Raw genomic sequence first — 12,520 nt, forward strand, 5'->3', positions numbered from 1 at the left:
TACATAACATAGTCAGTGCGTCTGCGCCATTTCGTGATTTTTTTTTTCGTTCGGTTTCCATTCGCGAAGTTTTAATTCGCGTTCGGTTTCCATCTTGCTCTGCAACTATCCGAGCATGACGCACAAGGTGCTGACAGCGAGTCACTGCAACCAATGTGGAAATTAAAAAAAAAAGAAGAATCTTTGTTTCCCATGCAAAGAACCAGCGCGAAGTAAAGTTCATGAACTTTCGAGTGGAAACGCGAACTCACACTGGAACTCTGTACTGCAGCTAAGGAAATCGAGATTAGGAGAACAAAAGGAAGACGCTTGGTGATTTTGCTAACTTGTACATCTTTCCAAACTGAAGCCGTACAAACTGCCTATGGCGCTTCGTTCCTTCACCACCGTAACCCGGGACCAAGATCCTTGCTGAAGCCCGAGGGAAACAGGAGCGAACTCCGAGCGCGAAAGTTTGTTCCTTCTTGTAATTCGTCCTCAAAACGGTGAACCGTTGTGCGAACTGCACTTTGCATCGACTAATCAGGTGGGTGTTTTATTCAGAACAGATATTCGCGCCACAAAAATCCCCATAATTGACGGGCTTCTCGGCGGAACCTCATCTTATATGAAAATTGCTCGGATGCCAACTGGGAGTGCATTAATTCTACGTAAAAATAAATCCGGTACACTTTAATTAATGCTGTCAGTCAACCGGGTTCTCCACTGCGCCGATTTAGATATTTTAAGTGCAAATGTATTCGGGGTAAAAAAATTACTGCCTCTGCCGCAATCGAGAGATGCAAGCATGAAATGATTGCGGGCATAGCATGTTGTGGGTAGCGGCTAGCACTCTTCTGCTGTGGCGCATCACTGGTAAACCGATCGCTTTCCAGAACTTTTCTTGTCTCCCATTTCATGAGGCTTCATTGCTGGGCTTAAGAAGCTGTGATGGCGACGGCATTACAAGCAGAAGGGTACCCGGCCATGACGCGACGCAGGCCTGACAGTGCTCTCCGAGCGTGATGATACCGTCTGCTAAAGAGGGAAACGCCATGAGCTCACGCCTCAGCACAGTGACACACTGAGAGTGCGAAATCGTGACGCCATCCTTGGGGACGGCGTTGAAGACGTTTTTCCGCGCAGCGCTATTCTCACCCCTGGGCGCCAGAGAACTCGTCACGTTAAATCTCGTTCGATGATAAGATAATGCTGTTTCATGTCCCGGATGATGGGAATTCGGTTCACGGATGCTGGCTCTCGGTTTTGGCTTGACGTCACTTCAAGGTTGGTGACAATGGCAGCTAAAAGCATTTCATAGCTGAAAAATTACTGGTCGCTTTGCCTTTTTCATCAATAAAGAGTTTTAGCTTACCGTGATCCGCGATCCGCTACCGTGATCCACCAATGCGCATACCCAGATCTCTTGACGCCGATAGATGGCGCCGCATACTGGATGTCGGCACATAGACTTGCCGCGTCGGGACCAATCAGCTTGTGCGCCCCCGCCCGCGCACGGTAGCGGGTCACGGTGGCAAATCGCGGATCACGGTAAGCTAAATTTCTCTAACATGTGATGGCGATTCAATCTGCCGCTATTCAAAGCGTCTTTTCAAGTTAAATAATAAAAGTAGCTTTCCGTTTCTTTATTACAAATGGTGTAAATGGCCTTTTTCTTAAAATTCGCGGCAAAAGGAAAACGAAAGCTGGCTTGGTATCCGAAAAAAATATAAACTGCAGCTACTACTCTTGAGGGCTGCAGGGTATAACAAGCCAATTTTTTTTTAGTATGGAGTGCCTCATAGTTTTCGTAATATGTGCAGATTTTAGCTTATTTATCTCTTTTACGATGCCTTTTATGGAAAATTTACTGCATGTGCTTTTTTCGAATTGGATCAAAAACAAAAAAGCAAGCAGTATTTACCCAAGGAAAACTATAACTCCACCGAATATACTACCGTCCCACGCTAATGCACGTGCGTTTGAAATCTATTACGTTTTTCCATCTTCTGGGATACGAGTGGGACGCCGAGAACTACGAACAGCGTTACTGCGAAGTTGTTTTACAAAGAAAAATGAGAAATGCGAACGAACCTATTCGAAGGAGATGACGCATCTTTCTGCCGCAAATGGGATTTAGATCGGTCGTGCGAGTATGTAAGCATTCCCAGCGTTACTTACCTGTTGGTCTCCGGCCGGGATATACCCGTTTTGTCAAAACCGAAAAATAAAAAAAAGAAAGAAGCGAGATGAACGCTGCTTCCTGGTAGCGCGAAACCTCGTTTAACTTTGAACCTAACTACAACGTATATGGCTCGGAACCTCGTCTGAGTGGCGCAAGAAGCTGCAGTAGAAACTGGTTGAACGTAAAATCTCGTCGTATAAGAGGCTGTAATATCTTCTTGCAAAGAAAGGTCGCCTACTTTGGACCTAAATCTCGGTATTAAATATAATAAACAACCGCTTTCCTGATCTCGCGTGAAAAATAAAAATAAATGGCGATGGTGCTTGAAAGGTAGCACTACCAGCACGATGTGATTCAATAAATAATTGCTACGGTAATATTTACTGTGTTTTCTAAAATATTCTAAATACTGATCATTTACTTCTTCAGGCGATTGAATGAACTGCTTCAGTGATTCGCAGATATCTGTCACTAACTACAGCGCCGAGTGGGCGATTTTGCCGGAATTATTTTGTATCAGCTTATTTCTTCTCCAAGCGGATATGACTTGCCTCGTGACATTGCAGTTTTCTATTTGATTAGTGCACACATGGTCCGTCGAAAATATTCGGATCGAATCACAATCAAAAGAAATACAAGAAATCAGGCTTAACAGGACCAGTGATATACAGGCTGTCTACAAACAGCCCCTAGTTAAGTCTGACTACATACCCCGCATCGAATTTGTCGAACGCATTTCCTCTCGTTCGGGAACGTCGGCTAATTCTTCCTAACCGGTGCATAAGTTACTCTCTTACTTGAGAGCGTTCACTTCACGTCGTCCCCTGAGGGCGTGCTCGAGCGAAGAAAGCCCATACGAGCGACCATAAATCCCGCTCTTCAACGAGTGCGGCGGGTAGACCCGGGCGAGAACGGTTCTCCCTCGGATTCTCGAGTAACGAGGCATTCGGTTGCGCGACAGTTTCACGCGTTGTGTCGTTCCGTGCTGCCCTCTGTTGAAGCCCGGAGGAGAAGCCCGCGGGGCGGTGATGGAGCGCTAGCCCGTACCGCCTTCAAGCCTTCGAGATAGCAGCGCTCGAATATCTAATTAAATTCCCCGCATTCCTCAAGACCCGGACTGTAACGATCGTCGCCTCTCGACCTCGCAGGGTCGTTCGATCTCCGCACGGAGCGGATTAAAAGCCCCCCTCCCCCCTCTGTGCCGCCATGGGCGCCCATAATGAACCCCGCTGAACTCTGATATCCCCCTTCGCTTTTGCGCGCCCCGCACTAATTTGTAATCCTCCGGGGTAGGCTTTCCTAGCGAGAAACTGTATGGGCAACAACTGCTCGAAACGAAGGAAACAGAAATATACTCCTGCTCTATCATCGTCGCTTGTCGTTTGATGCGATACAGCTTGACATTCAAGTCGCGTCGAGACACACATATGCGTCTGAACGCTATGAGTGCTTAGCTAGCAAACTGCTTATTCGTAGAAACTCTAACTTTCGATATGATGTCACCACATCGAGCTAGGAGGAGGAATACTTTAATGCGACGGGTTGCTTTGTGTGAGTACGAGGGTATATGAAAGGAACAACACGCACACCAAACTGTCGTGCACTCTAACACACGCATGCAACCTTCAGACGTTTCTTTCCCTGCAGAACCGCGTTCATAAGAAAATTTATTGAGGTGGCGCCGAAGCTGCGTCACGTCAGATACCTACACTTCATGCTCAAGGCTTAGCTTACTGACCTGTCGGAGACCGAGGGCAGAGCTTGTAGGCAGGATATGTTGTATATCTTTTCGACGTCGGCATACTTGAGTCAGTGAGCTATCCCATGACATAACATGTGACTCTGACTTGGTGCAAAAGGATTGATTCGCTCTGCTATGCAGCTGGTAACCTTTCAAGCCAGTTAGCAAAGGTCTGCTGCTTAGCACAGCATTATTAACAATACCACGATTCGACAATCGTGGTGCTTGCTGAAGACGAATAAACACCAAATGGCCGAGTTAAGGTCGCAGCATGTATAATGAATGACTGTGCTGCTGCTCGGAGATCTTCATTTCGCTCTGCTGATGACTCGAACAGAGCTGCTTACAGCACTATTATAAGACAGGCGTTAGTGAGAGAACAGCAAAGCTTCAGTGTCACACTGTTGATAAGGCGAATATGATTTCCCATACATTGCATAGCATATCGTTTTTGTCACTATTTACAACTTCAAGTAAAGAAGGAAGGCTGTCGCAGAATGGGTACTTACGGCATTTGGATAATCCAGGCATCCACGTTAGTGACACCTGTCTTAGGAGCAACAGGAGGACGGTTAGCGTCATCAGGTGCGTCGTACACCTAGTCTTGGACGGAACAGCGCCTGTGAAGGGTAAGAATGGGAAGTGGGAAGGAGAAGAGACAGTGACAACTGTCATTCTGCGCTCTGAATCAAAATGAAAAAAAAAAGCGTGGTAGAACCAAAGGCTGTATTTTAGGTCCACAGGTTCTATATATGTTTACACCATGAAATCCCAGTGATAATAAAAAAAGAAATGAAGCCAAATGTCAGAAGGTGTGCTTCATAAGACGTTTTAAAATCTCCGTAAGACAATAGCAAGGCCAGGGAAAGAAAATACAGAAACTCTGTAGTGGTACTATCTGAAACCAAATGTTTTTTATCCTGCAGAGGGGAAATGACACATATCACTTCGTCCAATTCGATAATTCTTTAAATTGTAGCAAGCTCCTTTTAGTCGAGTAGATGAAATGGTTGCAACAGGAAGCTGAAATGTGAATGACTACTACACACTTCCCCAAAGATGTCAAATGGCAGCATATAATTAGCAGAAATCATCAAGAATACTAGGGCACTCATAATAAGTATTAGGTCTGCATAAAATATCCGATACTCTCTTCGCAGCAGTAACCTCGTTTTTGTCAATCAGCCCTAGGCGCGTTTGGTATCATTGCGAGCATGTAGACTCCTGATAATCCTCATACAATCCTGTATATGTGCATACCGACCGACCCCTAGTGTTCAAAAACGGTTCTACCGAAATCTGCTGCTGAGATTGGATTATTATAGAGAAAGCGATCGGGTGCCCTCAGAATCGTGAATGTGACAATGTTTTTGTCTCCAAAGTGAAGAAGTGCTCGGGTGCTCGAAAAGAGCCGCGTTACGTGACAAAATGTGGTCATAAGAAGGACGCGAACGTGTCCTAAGGGTGCTGAAAACACCGCTACAAATATCTAGCCGGGTCTATCTCAAAGAGGGCGACTGGCAGATACTATGGCACGCGTCCTGGAATGTGACACATGTCATGTCTAAAAAGCGCGCCGTCAAAGATTTTCAGAGTTATCTAAGCATTACGCAGATGAGTCCCCAATTTTTGAAAGCATGTCCACTGTTTAAAGACATTTCTCTTCTCTTCTCATCCTCTCTATCCGAGGTGTAAGACGGCTCTGAATAAATCTTTTTTTCACGAAAACCAACGTTTCGAAACTCGTTGGCATTCTGCACAGCCTTATCTCAAAGATGTTGGGCCCTAAAGAAGGTGGGTCCCAAAACTAATCCAGACGATGTTTCATACTCCGTAGGAAACTATTCCTGCAGTTACAAAGACGACGCGTGGACCTGTAGACGTGTCGTGGAGTTGAGCAATTTACCGGATATGGCATAGCAATGGGCGCTCGAGAAGCGTCATCAGCCAGAGCCACCTAGACTTTGCATCACTCGGGGCCCACTGTGTGCGAACAGTCTACAAATGGCGGGCAGTCAAGAGCTTGAGGCTGAAACTCGTCTTGGTGGTAGCAGGTTTGTTACGCTGAAGAAGTTGTTATAATTTCCACTGAGATTACTATGCCGAGACAGTGTACAGCCGGCAGGGACAGGAACGCGCGAGGCGTGCAAGAAACGCGCGGCATTGCATGCGGTTCGTTAGTGAGGAATCCACGTTGGTGGTTCGCTTGTGTTCGCAGCGCTGTCATTTCATACGTTCGACGTTCACGTATCTGGAAACAGTAGAATAAAACTCGTGCCATCGTTGATGGGTTTCTGGAAGAAGTAACAAGCCGCCAGTGCGGTATAACTACAGCGCCAGATGGTTCTATATCTGGTTCGATTGCACCCGTTTCTATGTCATTTCCGGCTCTCAGTAACGACCGCCCTTTTTCCAATTTCGGTTCAAGAAACGACGGTTTTTGCGTGTGATTCTTGAGATACTCGTTTCAGTTACGAGTGCTAAATTTCGTCATCAGTACTCTACCTTGATGTAGTACAAGAAAACGCTCTTTTTATGAAGCGTGAATGTTCACTTGTCGTTCAGTTATTGAAAATGAAAACACGCTGTCTTTTTCAGGGCGGTTACTAGCGATAATGTCTCATGTTTATTTCTCTCACGGGCATCGGTTGTTACTAAGGTAAACCATTATTGGAGTTACGTAAAACGCTCTAAGCAAACTGAATTTCTGTGTTCATTTTCCTTCACTCGCTGCTTGACATATACGCGAAGCGAACTGTAGCGGTATTGAAGAGCACGGGGTGCAACTCTATTGAACTTTTGTTGCTAGAAAACTCTGATACTTCGACATTTAATGCCTGCATTGTCGCTTTTCTGGAAGCACAATGTGTATTTATTGCTAGGAGATTGTTATTCGAAGTTGTAAAGGTTTTTACCGCCCCTTTGATAAAGAAGTCGTCAAGGAATCGCGTAAATCATGACGTAATCGCACATTCCATTATTGTTGCCGGTCAAGAGCGGCGCCGTATAGCAACATGAAAGCTGAAAGCTGCCGTCGACCATAAGTTGTAGGAATTCTTTAATGAACGTCTAGCGCCCCTTTGTCTACACAAGCCTTGCTATGAATCACATCATCGATGCCGATAATGGAGTTTCTAGCCTCTGTAGCTCCATAGAGCATGCCATATTTTTGAGAGCGCCAGGGTGCGGCTGGCTGTAGTTGGACAGTACGAATAGCTCATTGCAGATGAGTAGATCGTATCGGTCTCAAGGGAAGATGTGCGTGCTGTAGTTGACATTGCCACGCTACCATCACAACGTTTGATTGAATACACATCCCGTTTTCGTCCGCTAGCGCTGTTGCTTAAACATGAATGATCACCAACCTGCCCAAACCTCCGTTATTCTTCTGTTGAGTGGAGACTGCTAAGTAAACCAGGGGGTGTGACAGTCGAAGAAAAAATAGTTCGGGGTCAAGCAGTCTGATCATTTGTTCATTTTCTTTCCTGATGAATTTCTTCATCTGAACCAGCCGAGATGCCATTAGTGCTTACAACTGAAAAAATTTTCTCGAAAGCGAGCTATTATGTTCTTGCTCCACAGGCTGCATGTGAAGCTAAATGACGCATTACGCCATGAATTGATGTGCAAATATCTCGGATAGCAATTGCTAGAACTACATGCTCTCTGAGACGACAGTGCAAAAAAGAGGATTTAGAGATTAAAAATTCCAATATTTTTAGAGATTCCTGCAACTTCTGATGCCTATCAAAGGTGTTGGACATCGGTATAACACCTTTTAACAACTCCCGATCCTCTGCACCCCCCCCCCCCCCCCCTGTTCCGTTCCCATGAAGAAAAAAATATGCTTCAACGTGCATACAGGGAAATCGGTAAGCTACGACCGCAATTTGCACGCTTGAGCACAATGCGCAAATTAAAAAAAAAAAAAGCACGCACAGTTAAGCTAAAAAAGAAAAAAAAATGTGCGTTCAGTCTCAGTGTTTGGCATGGCTTAATAGTAAAATATAAGCTGAGGCTTCATAGATCAGCAGTTGAAATCCTTTCTGGCTTCTTTCTTTTTTTCCTTTTCTTGTTTCTTCTAATTTCCTAATTACCCAAACAGGGGCCTAGAGCAACCCCTTTCACTCAAATAAATGGTTTATAAATTCACTCATTTCCTTTTTTAAAGTATAGCGACCGTATTTTACAGCTGTGAGTTTCTAGAACGAAAGCATTATATCACAAGGTCTGACCGGGTCTTCTGAATCGTGTGTCTCTATATATTTGAGCACCTGCCGATTTGGCAGGTACTGCCAACTCGGGCTTCACAAATTAGCAAATTAGGAGAGTGAAATCGAAATGCAGCCACCCAGGATTCTTGGATCGCGAGTACGATACGCTTCCCATAGGTCACGCTGACACTATCGGACGGCTTGTCGCATTTAGGGTTAATCTCAAAGCGATGACCTGAGAACTAATATTTCCTGCCGACACTGGCTAACATTATTTCTTTAAATCGAATACAATATATTCAGCCGTAAATGTTTCTCTTTTCTCAGTTTACCGTAGTGCTTATTACCTCAGTCATGTGTGTTGCTCTGATCTCTCTCTGCGTAAAGTACTGCGCCATTCAATGCGTCAATTTTGTAAAATGCGCGGATATTTAATGCCTACCAATCTGATTTGTAGGCTTAGCTAAATGCGTCCCATCTTGTTATTGTTCAAAATATATTCTTCTCGACAGTATAATGCTTTTATTTTTCGTGTGAACTCTAACTGACGAACATTCCAATATTGCGGAAAAGTAATATGATATCCGCGGAGAGATGCACGTCGAATCAGCTGAAATGAACGCAGCCATTCGGCCGCAATTTATCCCCTTCCGCCCGACCGTCACGGCACGCGGAAATGGAAGGCTTTGCCTCAGCTCAAGCTTTTCCGGAACAATACCGCATGCGCTCGTCGAGCAGGAGAAAGCAGAAGCACTCGGCGCCCGAAAAGGGAAGTTAAAATGAAAAAAGAAAACAGCGCCACAGCATTGCTATTCGTCATTTTAGTTCATGCAACATGAAAAACTATATAGAAGAACTCGGCTGCTATTATGCCTCCTTGTCTGCCCTCAAATGTGGTTAGGCAAAATTTTTCTTTGAAACTCCCCTCCCGTTTCTGATTTCTTTAATTTTTTGTTGAGTTTTTGCAAATAGAACAAAAAACAAAAAGCTTATCTTAGTAAAATTGATTTTCTTCCCCACGTCTTCTAACGTTTTTCTAATTTCTTGTAGAGTGCTTATTTTCTTATTAGAGTTGAAATAAATATATATAATTTATATAAAAAAAGCCTAGTTGCAGCGACCAACAGCATATAAGTAAGGGCTAAAGAAAAAGAAAGAAATAATGTCCAGCGTAGCTGAGAGATTGGAATAATAAACGAAGGCAAGTATGAAAAAGATCCCGTAACACTGAATCTGGAAGGATAATCCGTGTTCTCGTCCGCACGGTCTTTTCTTCGGACATTTGTCCCGGGGGAAATGTGAATGTGCGGCTATTCTACGGGGGCAACGAACTTGTATTATTGAACGGGAGAAACCCTAGCGATTCCGGCTTTAACGTTTTGTTGAAGCGATACATGTGTTCAAATTAAGCGCGTATTCAAATTGGAGCGTTTGTCTCATCGTGCTACCCTCAACGTGCATAACTGCCGATACTTAAAATTGGCAATATGACTCAAAGGATGACTTCGGCTCCACGGAAGTGGTTGTTTGTCAGAAAAAAAAAATAAATTACCTGTATTCGGAGGGATTTTAAATGAAGTAGAATATCAGTACTGGAATACCGGAATATGTAAGCATTACGGAGATATTTTAATTAAAGTAGAATGTCAGTACTAGAATACCGGAATATGTATACATTTCTTTTGTTTTTTGGTCTTTTATTGTGAAACAATGGGGTGAGGGGTTTATTTATAGAGAACTAGATCTCTGGACATGTGACAGACTCTTTGCCTTGGCGCTCTTTCTTTCCTTTTTCTCCTTTTGTTCCCCTCCCCGCATGTAGGGCAGCCTACTGGACATCGCCTAGTTAACCTCCCTGCCTTTATATTTTATTCTCTCTTTCTCTCTCTCTCTCCCTCTCTCTAGCAAGAACGGGCGGTTGCTCCACCTTTTCTTCTCGCCTTATAACCCCCTTCTGCTCCAAATTTAGGTACTCTTCAGGACGTTTCCATCCCTTGAGCATCAAGTAACTGCCCCTTGAAGGGACCCGGCAGCGCGCATTGTTTCATGGTTTCCAACTCACCGCCCGTGAGGAGCTTCGAAGGCGGCGGGATGGCCTGAACGACGACTCGCGCCGGCTCCGAACGACCGCCTCGTTCGTTGACGGCGTACGCAAGAGCCAGGCATTCGGTGGCCGGCGGTATGGAGTCCACCTGGAACACAGGCCTGCCCCGGGAGCTCACGTTTCCCAACAGGGCGCCCGTGTCCGCGTGGAAAACCTCGAGCAGGTACCACTCCTGGCCTGCCGGACGGTCTTCCTCGTCGTCCTCCGAGCAGCGAACGAAGAACCACGTCATGGCCTGGTTCACCACCGCGCAGCCCGACAGTGCCTTTGGGGCCCCTGCGTTTGTCGGGCCCCTCTGTCAGCGGTCTTCTTCATTTCATTCGCCAGGGAGTGTTATTCCTTCAGACTAAAAGTGTGGTGGGTATTCAAAGTAAGGACACCTCGTAGTATTCCATTCAGAGAGGACAGTCACTAAATATTGTCGATGGCGATGAAACGTACTAATTCTGTGCGGAAATATGTCAGTCTACTTTAAGGATACCTGGGTAGTCGGGAAAAAATTGACACTCTCCACTAATCGCAGCATCGGGATGTTAAAGCCCGCATAGAATACCCCGCGTTAAGAAAATTCGGAGGGTCGAAAATCCGAAATGGAACAGCGCGGAATTATAGGCCATAATTTCCGAATAGGTATTTACGCAGCAAGTGCCACATAAAGCGGTTACGTAGAAATGGTAAAGACTGTGTAACTGCTTGAATGTTCTCGCAGCTATCTTGACGTAGGAAATTACGGCTGCGTGTGCTTTCATTTTTTAGCAGTGATTAGTGCGCAGGTTTCAGTTCACAATTATTAAAATATCTAGGTAATTCTCAGAGACGCGCAGAGTGACATAAGTCGTACCGTGCGGCTCGACGAAGAAGTTGCAGGGCTGCTTCTGTGCTCCGACCGAGTTATTGGCCCAGCAGATGAGCGAGACGAACTCAGTGGCGACGGCCGGCTTGTAGCGTGCAACGCTGCGGCTGCCGTTGGTTGTGAATGTCAGGAGGTCTCGTACCTGCGCAAGGGAAGCACTCAGCCGCCTATGTACGCTTTTATTCTTGTTACGCAAGACAGTATAAATGAAATAGCAGCGCCTCTCCAGTAGTACTAAGTCCTAGCTAAACATTGCGCTCGGGGCTGTAGGAAAGCCCTAGTACGTACAAGTTGCAATATTAGTATTAACATGATTACTAATACCTACAAGTGCCGTATTTTCAACTGTATCAGGGGCGGATATTTCTAGAACACTTTTGGTAGTGCATCCCATAAAACGGTTAGTGTTATACGCATTTGGTTTTTGGTTTTGCGCAGCGTTCATAAGGGAACTTTATTGTTGTGAAACGGTAGTGGTAGCGTCTTTAACGACTAATAAATCTGCAGCCATCTCATATGCCCCGAGAATCAGTAATACGAAGTGATGAAATATGATGACGTCCGCGCTCCTCGCCTATATCACCCACACTTCCAAGGCAAGCCTGGATAATCTGACTCAATTATCCAGTTGCCACTTACAAGATTGTTTTGTGGATACTGGATGCGAGTTTTCCACTTCATTCGTGCAATGTGCAGTAGTGCCCGAGCCGTTCTACCACTAAGATGCGCGAGTGTCGTAGTGCTTAGCGCTTAGTTACTAAGATGGTGACGATCAGAGCAGCTACTCTGAGTGCGAAGGTGTCTCCACAGTGCTGTCGGCAGATAGCGGCTAATATTTTGATAGAGTGCTGGAAAATGAATTTTTTGAGTAAAAATAAAGTGCTGCTGCTCTATCTATGCAACAGGTTTTCATTTTTATTTCTTCTTGAGGCATGACAGGTACCTCTCTCTCTCTTTCTCTCTCTCTCTCTCTCTCTCTCTCTCTCTGATTTTTCTTTTTTCAACGTAAGGAGGCAGATAACAATTCGCGATGGTCCCGCAAGTATGCGTAATCAAGTCCCACTACCTGACTGGGTAAATTGGGGTGCGTCTTAAACAAGGGCGCGTCTTATACATGCCAACATTTTTGTGTAAAGCTTCTAAATATAAGGGGTACGTCTTGTACACCGTAAAAGACGCAGTTGAAATAAGCCCTAGCGGACAAAATAAGGTTTCTGTTAAGTTCTAACTAAACGTTTGTAAGCCTTAGTGCATAAGTACAGTAAGAGTGTTATTACTACATTGTAGCTTCTGGTCTAACTTCCCCTTATTTTCTACGGCTTGTCGCTGTCATTCAGTAAAGCCTGCCTAACTAAAGCCCAGCTTCGCTATTCTCCCGGCGCACTTTGTTCGATTCGCTGCCGTAGGCGTTCCAGACACCAACAATACCTTTACTATAACGAGA

General features: G+C 45.1%; 1 protein-coding gene across 1 annotated transcript in view; it reads right to left on the reverse strand.

The window, feature by feature from the left end:
• Positions 1 to 895: 895 nt before the first annotated feature.
• The window catches only part of LOC146199309 (neural cell adhesion molecule 1-like), a 190,104-nt gene continuing 178,479 nt past the window's right edge, over positions 896 to 12,520 (reverse strand). The window contains exons 9-12 of the mRNA XM_084592097.1: positions 11,065 to 11,218; positions 10,182 to 10,499; positions 4,415 to 4,525; positions 896 to 1,017 (exon numbers count right to left, since the gene is read on the reverse strand). Of these exons, the coding sequence (XP_084448223.1) occupies positions 896 to 1,017; positions 4,415 to 4,525; positions 10,182 to 10,499; positions 11,065 to 11,218 (705 nt within the window). The remainder of the gene's footprint in view (positions 1,018 to 4,414; positions 4,526 to 10,181; positions 10,500 to 11,064; positions 11,219 to 12,520) is intronic.

The sequence above is a fragment of the Amblyomma maculatum genome, chromosome 2, assembly GCF_055883805.1.
Source record: "Amblyomma maculatum isolate TAMU_Amacu chromosome 2, ASM5588380v1, whole genome shotgun sequence".
NCBI lineage: Eukaryota > Metazoa > Arthropoda > Arachnida > Ixodida > Ixodidae > Amblyomma > Amblyomma maculatum.